At 43.5% G+C, this 15,592-nt stretch overlaps 1 protein-coding gene across 2 annotated transcripts in view; it reads left to right on the top strand.

Moving 5' to 3' along the window:
• The window catches only part of CUNH18orf25 (chromosome unknown C18orf25 homolog), an 84,688-nt gene that overhangs the window by 16,986 nt on the left and 52,110 nt on the right, over positions 1-15,592 (top strand). For both annotated transcript variants that reach the window (XM_018568278.1, XM_018568279.1), the window contains exon 2: positions 9,815-10,628. In XM_018568278.1, coding sequence (XP_018423780.1) covers positions 9,911-10,628 — 718 coding nt within the window. In that variant the 5' untranslated portion in view covers positions 9,815-9,910. The remainder of the gene's footprint in view (positions 1-9,814; positions 10,629-15,592) is intronic.

Genomic DNA, 15,592 nt, shown 5'->3' with positions numbered 1-15,592 from the left:
CTTTAACCACTTGCTGTCTGGAGCAATTTCTTCATATTTGCACACATGATAAAATGAATTTTTGTCCTGAAACCCACGTCAAACCCCAAACAATTATATATTTCTGAAAGCCGAGGCCCTGTAGAATACAAAAGTGCTAGTTGTAATTTTTTTTTATGTCGCACGGTATTTGCACAAATGTTTATCAAATCAGTTTTTTTGTTTAAAACCCACCGGATTTTTTTTTTAATTATTTGTTAAATCTGGAGATGTTTGTAGAACGGTCCTTACTTCCTGTTTCTATAGAACAGGAAGCAAGAGCAAAGTGAGCGACATCCCTAAAACATTGGAAGATTTCCCCTTTCTTCCCCTTCTAGCGGCAGCACAAACCTTGTCATTTTCTTTCCTGCTTTGATTGCATCTGACAATAGTCTCCAGGACAAATGGAGCAATAAAAACCTGATTGGGGTCTGAACTGCCCTCTGCCATCTTACTCCTGATACTCCCCTTTCCAGCCTCCTCCCCGACGGCTCCTTCAACTGTCAGTGCGCTTATTTCAGCTCTCAACCAAACTTTGAAGCCCTTTAAAAGAGAACTACGCGGTAACCTTTTTATCCCATAGTTCTCTTTAGGGTCACGGGAGGACATCTGCTAACGTCCTCCTGTGACCCAAAGCTCAGTATATAGCGAGCTATTGCCCGCTACATACCGTGAGCGCCGCAGCCGGGACGGATCCCTACAATACTGTCGATCCACCCAGCTGGTTGATTGACAGCTGGCTCTGCCTATCTAGAGGCAGAGCCAGCTGTGCCCGCCCCCTCCCTTGTCTGTCCCTAAAGTCAGCACTGTAGGATCGGGGATGGGAGTGGTGACTGACGGTCACCGCACTCTGCAGGGAGATGTCTGGGAAGAGAGCAAACACCGGTATGTGTTCTCTCACTTCCAGATCTATTGTGGGCTGACTTGTGACAGTTTAAATGTCACAGGTCGGCTCGAACTATGAGGCTGAGTGTAAATCTCACCTCATAGTTCTCCTTTTTAAATGTCTCTTGTCATACCTGATCACACGTGCAGCTTCATGGCAACTGCAATCCAAGTAGAGGCCACGATGGTACCTTCCTTGGCTGTAAAGGATTAGAGAGTTCCGCTTTAAGCATTTGAAGTGGCCTTTAGCTATAATTTGAGGCTCTAAATAAGTCATCTCTAACGCACTTCTTATAAACAGACTTTCGTTCATTTCTTTGCACCGCATTGGAGCGGTGGTGTGCTGACATGAGGTGTGGTACAGTATGGAAAGATGCAGCTGCATTATATTTGCACCACATTTCACTTTTAGCACAGTGTTGTGGTGTGAGCAGAGCACATAGAGTACAATTGTTTTTCTGGGTGCCCTTGTAGAGAGCCTCCGTTGATGTGTGCAAATGAACACAGGTCCCCGCATATGGTCTGTAGGAGCCCTTAGGCTTTATTCACACGAGAAAAGGTCGGCACGTACAGCTCCGTGCATGGCCGTATCGGGCAGCTCCCGGGAAGGACAGGTGCTGCCTGTGATTAGTACGCAGCCCCTGGCTATCTCTATGGTAGTACGCTGCCCTACACTCGCCTCAAGTGCAGGTCTGTATGAGTGCAGGTGTCCTAGCTTGGATGCAGACAGGATCCATCCTGTCGGCGTACGGGTACGGACTCCCGCACGGACGTGTAGGGGAGCGTACGGCCGTGTACTCCCATAGAGAAGGACGGGGGCTGCATACTAATCACACACAGCACCTGTCCCTCTCGGGAGCTGCCCGATACGGCCGTGCATGAAGCTCTATGTGCCAGCCTTTTCTAGTGTGACTGGGGCCTTAGTGTGTATTGGATATTTTGCGGAGGTCAGCACAATCTAGGTAATTCAATGACTGTTCAAATGGCGATAAATCCTCTCCTCTGTTGAAATGTGAGCCTGTTTTTAATGCCGTGATGTCAGTTCGGATCGTCAATTAAATACCCGAGCAATTTTCTTGTTGTGTCCTTGTTCACAGAGTGGAATACATATGTCCCTCACTGACTCAACCTGTCATTACATTTCTACTCGCTTACCCGCATCTTTCTCTTAATGACTCATTTCCCTACTGACTTACTCATCTAGTGCTGCATCAGACAGTAATGTGTGCCGCATGTCGGGGGGTTTACACCCTGATTTCAGGAGGAGAGATTCTGGTTTCCTGACATCGGCATTGCTTCTAACCAGAGCCTTGTTACTTGAAGCTTTTCTCACAGGGCCTAGTGCCATAGTGGTGTCTCAATGACTGAACCTTCGCTTCTGTCACGTATGTTGTAAATAAGATACTTGTCCATTAAAGTGACACTAATGTCCGTTTTTTTACTACGGGCGGACGGCAAGAGGTTAATGTTATAAAAACAAGTATCTTAACTATTAACAAAAATGTATCTTATTTGTGTATCACTCGGCTGTAGATCCTCCAATCATCTCTGAATTGGTGCCGACTAGGGCTGCAACTGTTTATTTTCATAATCGATTAGTTGGACGATTTTTTTTTATTTTTTTCGATTAAATGGATAGAAAAAATAATTCAATAAACACCATCTTTTATTTAAACTAAAATACACCAATGCAGTGTTACAAACATAGTTTACTTCAGAATAAAACTGCATGCACAATTTTTTGCAATCGCACTGCACTGGAAAGCAAGGCATTCCCGTACAGTCCAGTGCGGGTGATCACACCTTGGTTTGGGAGGCACATTTGGGGTGCCATTGAAATAAATGGCACTGCATCGCACCTCCCACAGCAGAATTCGTCCAGCCCAAACCAATGTTTTTTTTTTTTTCTTCAAGTTTCAATAGCCAATAGCAGGCTGGCTTTTGCATCCGCCCTAGGGGATCCAACCAACTAATCGATAATGAGAATAAGTGACAACTATTCTCATTATCGATTCGTTGGTTGCAGCCCTAGTAATGACACTGTCCTTCTTTCTGGAGGGGGGCTACTTTCGTTCGCCATGGTCCCTGTGTGTGTTGTACAGTAGTCACCACACTAAGCTTGCTCCCGGGATAGACTACAAGCTCATGTTTAGTGTACTAATTTGTATTGAGATTGAAGTCCATTACAGGAGTGAGCTTGGAGTGGTGACACCTTTACAACACATACAGGGACCATGGGGAACAAAAGTAGCCCCCCTCCAGAAGGAAGGACAGTGTCGGCACCAATTCAGAGATGATTGGAGGATCTACAGCCGAGTGATACACAAAATAAGATGCATTGTTTATAGTTAAGGTACTTGAATGTATTTTTAGGGTTTAAAAAAGAACTATGGGATAAGTGTTTTTCTCCATAGTTCTCTTAAGGGTCACGGGAGGACATATACTAACGTCCTCCTCTAACCCACAGCTCAGTATATAGCAAGTTACACCTCGCGGTATACTGAGACCGCCGCAGCCGGGACAGATCCCAACAATGCTGTCGATCCACCCAGCTGAATGAGTGACAGCTGGCTCTGCCTATCTAGAGGCAGAGCCAGCTGTACCCGCCCCCTCCCCCGTCCGTTCCTCCAGTCGGCGCTGGAGGATCGGAGGGGGGAGGGGGAATCTCTGCAGGGAGATGATTGAGAAGTGAGCGAGCGATGGTATGTGTTCGTTCACTTCCTGATCTATTGAGCTGACGTGTGACAGCTTCATTGTTACACGTCGGCTCAAACTAATGAGAATGAGTTATTTTTCACTCACCTCATAGTTCTCCTTTTTAACTTCTGAGTTTCGTGTCGCTTTAAAGGAAATCCTCCCAGAAAGTTATTACTGTATCTCAAATGAAAGACCTGTTCTGGTGAATGCTCAATTGTGGTCACCAGAACAAACGGTGAATCTGCCTAACGGGGATGTATATGTTAGTAAAACTCTGATGGGTTCCTACTAATCACTATTTCAATCAAAATTTAAATCAAGTAAGCTTTGGCTGTTGATACTTAAATGACGACGAGCTTGTGTAACGATCATTTGACTGCTCTTAAATTCCTTCTGCCCTCACACAAGTTCATTTGAATACAAAAGTAGCTTGAAGTAACCTGAAGCTACTCCCAAGCTAATCATAAGCACCCCATCAGCAACAAGCAAAACAACCTAAAGCCATACGGCATTCAACTTGCTTCTGAGTCTGGAATGCCGTACACGCACGTTCCTAAGATGGGCGCATATTGGGGATCTTTGTTAGTCATCATCACCCATGATTGTCCTGTGATACATTGCTATTGATTACTTCACCTGGGGGAACAATGTAGCAATGTGTAGATGTACAGAATGAAAGAAGCCGGGAGATCCTTGCTTTGCATGGCCTCAGTTACATCTTCCTGTCCAGCAAGATTACCATTGGTCACATCTCCAAATCTTCTGAAATTGGCAATTTGGACACAATTAACATTTCTAGATATTCCTGAAAAGATGGCAGTTTTTCACATTCTCAGTTCAGGTTTAATTTAAAGGGGTTCTAAACCCTCCGTGTTTTTTTGCCTATATCTACTGCTAGCAAGCAGTAGATATAGGCAAAAAGTAAAAAAAAAAACGCTTTAAAACAGCGGTTTAAACTTACCCTGTTTTCGCCACGCGCTCCCACCTGAGAATCCAACACTGCTCGGGCGGGCACATGAGCAATTTAGGATTTTCAGCCGGGAGACGAGCAGAGACGCAAGCTAAGTCTATGGACGCGTGCATCTGCATACAGACACAGTGGGATCAGAAGTGCAACCAAGCGCAGAGAGGAGTCAGCGCTGGATCGGAGAGCCACCGCACCGCTGGAGGGGCAGATGAAAACATCAGGAAAGAAGAAGATTGGATTAAGAGACATCATTTAAGGTAAGTGCTGACATTAACATTGGGGGGGAGGGAGATTTTTCTTTAGCTAGAATGTTTTCATTCTTTGGGCGGGTTATTCTGGTATTGCTACTCAGCAAGGGTTCTGATTGCACTGTCTGATATACAGCTGACCTTTATTTGGAGAAATGATCATCAGTAAATGTGAAAAAAGACTTCGGATGTTCAGGTGAATTAGGATATAGCTGTGTGCTTGTCAACATTACACCAGTTGTTCCTTTTAGAAGGTATCATGTAGAGGAAAGTGACCGTTTCCTACAGACGTTTTTAATACTTTGACACTTGAATTCAATATGAAAAGTGGTCATATCTCCAGCCTCCCACCTTCCACTTCTTCTCCCAGTAGGCTTCTGTCAGTTTTTGGACATGGCTTCACCCATGACTCCTTTGACAGGATCTGTGAATGGAGACTACAGGTTCCATCTGCCCGTGACATTGCCGTACTTGTACTTCATTCATACTTCTTCCCGTCCCTGTCGCTAAAAATAAATAAATCGGTATCTTGGTATGCATGCGAACTAGAGGAAGAGTCTTCAGGAGTCAGTGTATTGCACCCACATACTACTGATCATGTTGCAATGCTTTGCAGGATCCAATACAAACAAAATCAGAAATGCACATTTGTATCTTTTATGAATATATTTGCATTTATTATGTTCTTGTAAAATGTGAACGATTCTATTAAAACCCATCAACTTATATATTCGCTTTTACCACACTCCCTCATTGTTCCTCGCTCCGTTTGGTGGCATGTGCTTCTGGATATGGGGAAGCGTGTGACCTTTATAGAATGTTGTGCTTGGACCTAAGCAACCAGTTGTCAGCATCCAATACACCATCGTAAAGCTTGTATATGGTTTGGTCTTCCAGCAAAGGTTAGTATAAGACGGTGGAAGTGGGCAACCAATGGACAAAAGTCACGATCTAATGAAGTCCCCTTTTACATGGGCTGATCAGGATCTGTGTATGGATCCCCTCTTAATCGGATCGGTACGGATCAGGTGCAATGGAGGAAAAACAAACAACCGGACCGTCTATGGGGAATCGGATGTAAATGGACATGTCTGTATACGTTATATTACCCCCGATCAGGTCTGTCTAAACGGGACACTGTTCTGTTTGGGTTTTTCCGGACCTGGCCAGATTTGGGTGTAAAGAGACGCTAGTATATTGAGACCCGGCTGCCTGTAGACTAGTATTGCGCATCAGATCGAGTCCACCTGAAAAACTGACAGACTGACCTGATCAGACCACCCGTGTGAAAGGAAGCTCCATTCATGTTCATCCCCAATATAGCCGTGGACTTCTTGAAGTTGATGAGTGGAGTGTTTGGCGAGCTTTACTGCAGATTCCTCCTACTTCTGCTCCGCAAATATGACAAACTGACTTTTCCTATGGTGTGCGAACATTGTCCCTAAGCAAAGCCACATGGGAAGAGGAGGCTATATGGCGGCTAGTCTCTTAGCAATGGAACTGTGTGAGCTTCCTAATATTTCTGAGTCAGATATAAGTTGGCTAACTGTAAATACAAAGAAATGTAAAGCTTGTTAGTCACTAAAGCAAACCACGTGTGTATGTTTTGTTTCTCTCACTAATGACTCATCTGTCCTGTACCGGAAGGGGTGGAGAGGACTCCTGGGAGTTAGGTAGTTGGGTTGCTATTTAAAGCAATAGGCATCAAATGTGGCTATGGAGGCAGCTTGACATTTGGCACCAGGAAATACAAGAACGGTAAATATGTATCATTTGGGCGTTTCTTCCTAATTCAGATATTTTCTGTACTTCAGATGACCGCTAAGATTTAATGAGAGCTCTGCGGATAAATATGCCGACATGTTAGATAAATCTGAATTTGGAGAATCCAGGTCAGAATGCTGCTCGTTTGCCTTTGGGAGCTTCTTTTTCTTTTAAGATTTTTTCCCCCAGTCCTTGGCTCGGTTGGCTTTTGTTGTAAGACTTCTTGTAGCGCCGAGTGAGACCAACATTTCTGAGCCGGCAATGATGTCTGCAAAATTTCCATATGTGCTTCTGAGAGGTGGTTGTGTGCTTCCTATGCGCTCCCATCTGCCTCTCCTCTGTCTGATCATATCCATCCTGGAGGTGGGGAAGGCTACAGACTTTGTCCATGAACTTTACTCTTTGCATTCAGAAAAGACTCCACTTGCAGCCTGATTTTTCTTAAAATTTAACTTGGTGTGCCCGGAATTCGGAATTTAAAAGGAAGTTCTCTTCTGCTTTCGGACAATGCGTTTTTTGATGTTATCTTAAAGTAGAACTGAAGTCAAAACTTTTTTTTTTTCTTAGTTGGTTTGCATAAAGTATGGGGGGATTATAACTTGTCCAGCATTTTTTTATTGCCATTTGTATCCCATTGGGGAGATTTCCCTTCACTTCCTGTCAGATGGCTACAAAAGGAAGTGAGAGGAAATCCATGGTGGTCACCAGAACCAAGCTCCCCATTGGAAGATTTCACCATCTCCTCCTGTTCCTCCAGAGAGAGGGTAAACCTCTGGTGGTCAGTAGGGTCCCCATTGAAAAATGTCCCATCTGTTCCTGTTCAAGTAACAGCCATACATTTGTTACCCTCGTGGGTTTGTTATGGACTGGCAGAAGTGGTGTGTTTTTTATTTTAGATAATTTTAGTTTGGAGGTGTGGAGGTGTTTAGTAGAAAGGTACTCAGGATCCAGAGGCTGCTATTTAATGTCCAGTGAGGGGACCCAATGTGTAATGGATTGTGTATTACACTGCAGGTTTCTGGTTTAATATTTTACATTGTTTTGGGTCAAATTACATTTTTAAAATTGTTTTATTAAACTTGTGCTTTTTAGATGTTTGGTATGAAATTCTGCAATCACCATTGGCTGGCAGACTTGGACAAATTGCTTTGCTGGTCAGCGCTGACAGTATAGGTCCAGTACTGGAACAATGCAGTCAATTGGCTGAAGTTTTGGTGCCGGCCAGTTGGCTGGTAGTTAACTGTCACTTTGTAGTCCCAGCACAGACATGAGCAGTTGCATGTTACCAAGGACATAATATAAACAATAATATTTTCTCTTTAGCAGCACTGATATGCAGTCCACTTCCTGGAAATGGGTCAGCTGGGCATTTCTATGTTGGCAGTATACAGTTGTCATCGGCCAGAACGTTAATCCGGAGGCTGACCGTAACTGAATAGTTTCTTGCCATTTACCACTAACATAAGATAATAGTTCAATGCAGTTACCTGATCGCAGGTCTCACGCTGCCTCCTCAACCAGCCAGCGACTAACGGCGAACATTCGGATCGAGGTCCAGAACTACACGGTCACAGTTGGCTGTTGAAGTAATCCCATTAGTTGATGAGCGAATCCTTATTAGACATCTACAGCTGCGGTGTCTGAAACTATATAACTACAGTATAGCGCTGCCTTTTTAGAAAACCCAGAGTGCTCTGGGAATCATTATATACTAAACATAAAATATGATAATTTCCCTAGAACCTAAAAAAAGTGCAGTACCACTTCCTCAGAAGGTGAGCTGCACACAAACTTGAAAATTAAGCAGACGTGTAAGCAGGACATCACAATGTGGCTGACTTCTGCTAATTGCAAATCTGTGACTTAAAGCTTCATGGGACCACAAAACCAGTCTTTGTGAAACTGTTTTATTCTGATGTTGAGCTTAAAGTGTAATGTAAACCCAAATGATGAACTCTCCTTTTGTTCTTCAGAATATGCCATTGTAATCTTTTTTGTTTTATCTGTTCAATAAGTGCAAAAATACTTGTGGAACTTAAGTGGGCATGGTTGAAGACTGGCATTTAAAGCCAAGATTCCACTGTGTTCTGTCAGAGGGCACACTATATTTTTGACCTATTAAAAATGTTTTTGTCTCCACTTGCAGGGTTTTAAAGGTGTGTGTGTGTGTCTAGAGGTGCACCGAAATAGCATTTTCAAAGCCGAAAAGAAGTCAGACCAAAACATTTTCTTTTTCTAATTTTTAAAACTATTTTATTTTTATTATTTTACTTTTAGGGGCTTTGGGGAAATATTGGGGGTCTAAACAGACCTCTGATATTTCCCTTTTTAAAATAGAAAAAGAGATTGAGGACTGTGTTCTCAATCTCTTTCTTCAGCCCCTGTTATAAATGAATAGGAATCCTCTATACTGAGTGTTCTGCTCATTCATACCAATTGTGGAGATAGTATGTTTACTATAACCACAATCATGAATTGTTCATGGTTGTGATGTAGATCACTTCCCATTCATTCATAATGGAGGATATTGTAACCATACTCTGTCCTCAATTATTTACAAACACTCACTGATCAATGACTGCTTGTACCGCTCTCCTTCCTGTATCGGCTGTCACAGGAGGCTGAGCGAATGGCGCCGGGGAGGAGAGTTTGATCTCCTGTGACAGCTGACTCCTCCCCTGTTGGCCCGACCTCCGCCCCACACCACCGCTCTCCTTATCTGTCACCGGAGGCTGAGCGAACGGTACGGGGAAGAGAGCTCGGTCTCCAGTGACAGCTGACGCCTCCCCTGCACGCCCGGCCTCCTGGGACAGCTGACAGCCATCTCAACTGCTCTCCTGATCTGTCACAGGAGGCTGAGCGGTGCATGAGGAGCGACGCCAGCCGCTCACGGCGCTCTCCTACCCTGCAACGCTCAGCCTCCTATGAGGTTTTCTCTCCTCCCTGCTGGGACACAGAGCAGCGCCCAGCCAGGAGGAGAGAAACCGCTATGTCGGCACAAAAGATGGCACTTTCGACATTTTGCCAACAGTGCTATTTTCGGCCTTTTTTGTTTCGGTGGCCGAAATTTCAGTGCATCCCTAGTTTTTACAGATGTGTATATAATCCTTTTTTTTTTTAATTCTTAGAAGACCTGTAATACCCTGATGGGTGACCACTTTAGGTATTTCAGTGACTTTTATCAAATTTCTGTATTTGAGACTATTCTAAAATTATTATTTTGTTTTCCTTGTAGGTACATGCCAGTTTTTGCTGCTGTTTGGCAAACTAACAAGACGTCTTCCAACTGGTGCTCCATGATTTGAACGTCGGGGCTTGTTCTCAACTTGACATGAAGATGGAGGCAGTTGGAAAGAGTGAACAGCTGTTGGAATCTGAAGTGCCTCCTGTGACCCAACAGAAAGTGGACTCTCACCCTGATGAGGCAGCTCTGGACCTACAGGCTTCTCTGAAGGACGATGCACAAGATGTCCCCGACTCTTCCGGACTAGGCTCAATGCCGTGCCTGCTGATGGAGCTGAGAAGGGACTCCTCAGAGTCCCAACTAGCGTCTACTGAAAGCGACAAGCCGTCGGCGGGCCAGGTGTACGAGAGTGACTCCTCCAACCACTGCATGCTGTCCCCTTCTTCCAGCGGACATTTGGCCGACTCGGACACACTGTCTTCCGGCGAAGAGAACGAGCAACGGTGCCCAGAAGCAATAACTGAAGGCTGTGATACCGCTGCCCAAGGAGCTGTCGTGGCTCGGAAGTCACGGAGGTCTCGCTCGGAGAGCGAGACGTCCACCATGGCTGCCAAGAAAAACCGCCAGTCCAGTGATAAGCAAAATGGCAGAGTCGCCAAGGTCAAAGGTCACAGAAGCCAAAAGCACAAAGAGAGGATTAGGCTATTAAGGCAGAAAAGGGAGGCAGCTGCACGCAAAAAGTACAACTTGTTGCAGGACAGTAGCACCAGTGACAGCGACTTGACCTGCGACTCGAGTACAAGTTCATCAGATGACGATGAAGAGGTTTCAGGGAGCAGCAAGACAATCACAGCGGAGATACCAGGTAAAAAATATGTCCTTGACCTAACTTGCTTGGGCCTCTTAGATGATGATCACAGGCCTTTTGTTTTTGGTCCCCAGTTGGTAAAATGTTGTTTTATGTGACCCTTTTTATTTTCTTTTTCAGTTTTGGAACATCTAAACCTGTTTACCAGCGACCCTTAAATATTTTTAACAGTCTGTAGGCCCAAATATGTAAAGTGGGAGCATATTTGTAGATCGCCTAGGACAATTTAAGTGACTAAGCCCAAAACATCTTTTTTTCTTTTTCCCCCAGTTTGGCATCATGTCTCGATAGATAAAGTGTTCTTAAGCAATTCATTTTTGTGAATCTGTTAAAGCGGAACCTAATCGGCAGCCCAAGGCCAACTGAAGCCGTATGCTCGGCAGGCTCTGGGTTGAAATGATTTAGCAATTTTTACCAGGACAGACCCTCTCTTTTCATTCTTAGATCAAACTGATCGTTAACGGCAGTAGTTATTTAGACGATAAAGTCCTTTCCCCAAAATAATGATATTGAATGACCATTTGCATTAAAACCGGTAATCTTCTTTGTTTTACCCTTTCAGTATTTTCTTTTTTTGTTTTACTTCCCCGTGTCCAACTTTTTACCCAGAATAAATGAATCCTCTTGTATATCTCAAATGGTTGTTTCATTTAATTTTTCATCAGTGCAATATTTTTCAAACCCATCTATGGTCCACAGACAGATATACGCCACTTCCTAAGCCCCTGTCACTTGGTCATCTTCCCTACAAGTTGGGTGCCAGAGCCGAGCAGAGGGTCCGTTCCTTACACCAAAGAAATTCTGGCGGCACACCATTCAATTACCATGTTAATAGCTTTGTTTTCCAGACAAACGTACATATATCTCTGCCCAAAACCTCCTTGTTTGCTGCGTTTAGGCCTAAAACTGGGTTCCTCCAGCTTTTCTTTCCGCCCACTGTCTTCTGTGGTGCAGGAATGGCTTGTAGAAAAAGGCAATAAGCATATCTGTAGACTGAGGTGAATAAAATCAAAACGTAAAGAATGTTTGTTTATTCTGCGGATGATTTGTGGGCAGAAGCATGCATATGATTTTTTTTGGGGGGGGGGCTGTCATGCCCAACACTTTTATGCAGAACTGATACTTTATAGTACATTACACTCCATTACAGTTAAACAACGGTTTCCAACATATTGGCGCTCATCAGAGCAAACTTATTTTAGTTGTGGCTTGAAGGGCTTGGTTGGGTAGCAAATTGTGACGGTAGATGAAAAGAAGTCAAAACACTTTCTGCTTTCAACAGAATGAATTACGGGCATTGTATTATCTTGTACCTAAAAGTCCTTGGGCTTGGGAAAAGTACCTGTGCTTCATAGAGAATAAGGCCAGTTTGGAGCATTTCCGCCCCTCTAGCTCCATCAAGGCACGGTCTGGAATGATGGATAGAAACAGCGGCTGTAAGCACTGGGCACACAGGCACTTCTCTCATAAAGCAGCCATTTATTTTTAAGGAGTGTATGCCATTTTCCTTTACATAGTTTTAAATGTGTTCCTTTTGTCTGTTACTAGTTGATCATGACCTCCTGTAGTTTTTTCTTTTTTTCTTTTTTCCTTTGTTTTTTATGGCTATTGAACATGAACTGATTGACCCCAATTACTCTGCATCATCTTCACGGACTGCAGAGTTGCTCTGCTTTTGTGTAACCTGCACTACTTTACAGATGGAGCTGCACTGCTATTAGATAGGCCTTCAGCTACAACTGGCATTATAGGGAATATCGGGTAGAGCTCAAGGTACAACTTGCTTTGTATCGAATATTCTAGGTACAAGGTTTGTTACGGATGATCTCAAGTAGACCTCTAGGTACAAGTGGCATTATAGGGAATATCGGGTAGACCTCTAGGTACAAGGTTTGTTATGGGTGATACCAGGTACACCTCTAGGTACAAGTGGCATTATAGGGAATATCTGGTAGGCCTCTAGGTACAAGGTTTGTTATGGGTGATACCAGGTACACCTCTAGGTACAAGTGGCATTATAAGGAATATCGGGTAGACCTCTAGGCACAAGGTTTATTATGGGGATATCAGGTAAACACCAAAGTACAAGTGGTGTTTTAGGGGATATCAGATAGACATCTAGCTAGAAGGTTTGTTGTGGGTGATACCAGGAAGATCTCCAGCAGCAAGCAGTGCTATGGGTGATAACGGGTAGATCTCCAGCTACAAGGAGTCTTATGGAGAATGCCTGGTAGACCTCCAGCTACAGTGGGTGTTGTAGGTTATGTCATTTGTACAAGTGATACTTGGTAGACCTCTGGGTACAAGGTTTGTTATGGATGATACCAGGTACACCTCCTGGCTACAAGTGGCATTGTAGGGAATATCCGATAGACCTCTAGCTACAAGGAGTCTTATGGAGAATGCCGGTAGACCTCCAGCTACAGTGGGTGTTGTAGGTGATGCCATTTGTACAAGTGATGACAGGTGCTCTTCATCTTCTTGTATTGTCTCCATACAAAATAAGCTTTAAGGGTCAGCCTAACCAAAGTAGATATTTCATATTTGTGTTTATGTTGACAGAAAATGATGGGTGAATCAGCCTTTGGGCATTCTGCCTCTTTAATATGGCAATGAAATCCCGTCCCTTAAATATTAATCACTGTTTTGTAAATTTGTGTCTGGGTGGAATTAAGACGTTCAGTGTGTCTTCAATACGTCTTTTAAAAAGCTTGCAAATGCAGCAAAATACTATTTTGATCTGCCAGACATCCAGGGAGCTCCTAACTTTATGTAGGTAGCAGAAAATGGAGCTTCTGCTGCTATCAGCCCTGGCTCACTTCTACTCTGCTGGATTACAGAACACCTCCCCTCCTCGTCTTCATAACACAAGGGGGAGGTGTGCACAGGAAGTTAGGCGCATACTGGATTTTTGACGGGTATTTTTCCAAACTTGCAGTTTTTTTTTCCAGGGGACAAGACATAGGAAAATGGTGCCTAAAATTAAAGAGATGTACTTCGTGTTTTGATTATTTTGCCCTGACGTACACTATTAGGATTATAATAGCTGCAGCTGGCGGAGAGATCTGGGTCCTATGGTGCAATGATATCACCTCAGGAGTTCCAGACAGATTTTATAATTCAGAATATGATTGTCCTCTATTGTCTGATGGCTTTTCAAAAATTTGCTGCATACTTTTCTTGGCTGTGCAATTTTAAGACTGTAAATAAAAATGGGTGTTTTAGACAGATATTGTAATATACATTTCTTGACATGAAGATATATATATATATATATAAAAAAGTTTCTTTTCCTCTGCCCGAACTGATAATAGAACTAAAATGATAGTAACACAATCCAGCGACCGAATCACAATCGACACCTCAGAGGGGGAGCCACATGTCCTTTAGATCCCCGGGGCGTTCACATGGGTGACGATTCCAGCACTAGGAAGCATTACTGTACATCATTGTTAAGACAGGGAAACCATAACAGAATCAGCTGATCGGTAACATACCTTAAGCTCACGTTCACTTCTGGAATAGTTCTGCCTCTCAGTCTGCTTTCAGGCCCATAAGAATAATTGAAAAATGTGTTGAACTGCACACAGTGCATTTTCGGTTGTTGCTCGGTACTTGGCGCGGTGTACTCACAGGAAGCCCTCACCTAGCAACATTATCTTCCTCCAACGTGGTAAAAAAAAAGTTTTCTGGACTGTGGTTTGACATGAAGACATTCACCAAAGAGGTCAGGAAGTGCAATGTGTTTATTGACCTCTCCCACGCTTACTACTAAACCGTCATGGGTGTCCTGGGGAAGAGGTTGGAGAGGTCGTTACACCAACTTGGTCACAATTGTGCAAAGTTCAACGAGTGTAGAGGTAAGATGCCTGTGCATGTTAGTATGCGTGTTTGTCTGAATGACTATGCTGACTTTGGCATGCAGTGATGTGTGTATCTGTATGCATGTATGTATGTGCAGGTGCAAGCATGAAATGATTCAGGAACATTAGAAAAAAACATTAAAAAGTCTATACATATTAAAACATTAAAAAGTGTATACGTATGCTAAGGGACCTGTCCTTCGATATTTAGTTTGTCTCCATTCAACAGGGAATTTTAGCAGATGAGTTTTCGGAACGGTTAATGTGTACATGATGATTATTCGCCAGTTTTTGTTTCTGGTATGGATAGAAATGGTTGGATCACATTTATCACGACCAAAAAAAATACAAATGCTGCAATTGAATAATTAAGCTACGTGATCTTAATCACAACCTAAAGCTAATCTTAACCCTCAGCCTAGCCCCTTCAATTCACCCCAGACCTCAACCAGACCTCTAAAGCTTTCTACTAGAACGCCAGTAAATTCATAAATACCATGTTGCTAGTAATTCTGATGTAAAAATATTGAAAAAGTGTTTGACACTAAACTCAGGAGTTGAACCTTTAGAAATACATTCAAGTACCTTTTAACTATTATCAAAAATGTATCTTATTTGTGTATCACTCGGGTGTGGATCCTCCAATCATCCCTGACTTGGTGGTGACACTGTCCTTCCTTCTGGAGGGGGGCTACTTTTGTTCCCCATGGTCCCTGTGTGTGTTGTAAAGTAGTCACCGCTCCAAGCTCACTCCTGTGATGGACTACAATCTCATGTTTAGTTTACTGATTTGTATTGAGATTGTAGTCCATCCCGGGAGTGGGCTCGGATCGGTGACTACTTTACAACACGCACAGGGATATGGGGAACAAAATGATCCCCCCTCTAGAAGGAAGGACAGTGTCGGCACCAATTCAGATTGATTGGAGGCTCTACAGCCGAGTGATACACACATAAGATACATTGTTGTTAATAGTTACAGTTACCTGAATGCATTTCCCAAGTTTAGTGTTACGTTCAAACAAATGTATGGCAGCGCATTGGTGTCATGAATGTGTACTGTTGATTGTTTGTTTTTTGGGGTCCCCCCCCCCCCCC

This window comes from Nanorana parkeri, unplaced genomic scaffold (assembly GCF_000935625.1).
Source record: "Nanorana parkeri isolate BGI_ZX_2015 unplaced genomic scaffold, ASM93562v1 scaffold1166, whole genome shotgun sequence".
Lineage (NCBI taxonomy): Eukaryota > Metazoa > Chordata > Amphibia > Anura > Dicroglossidae > Nanorana > Nanorana parkeri.
This window is presented reverse-complemented; position numbering and strand designations above follow the sequence as displayed.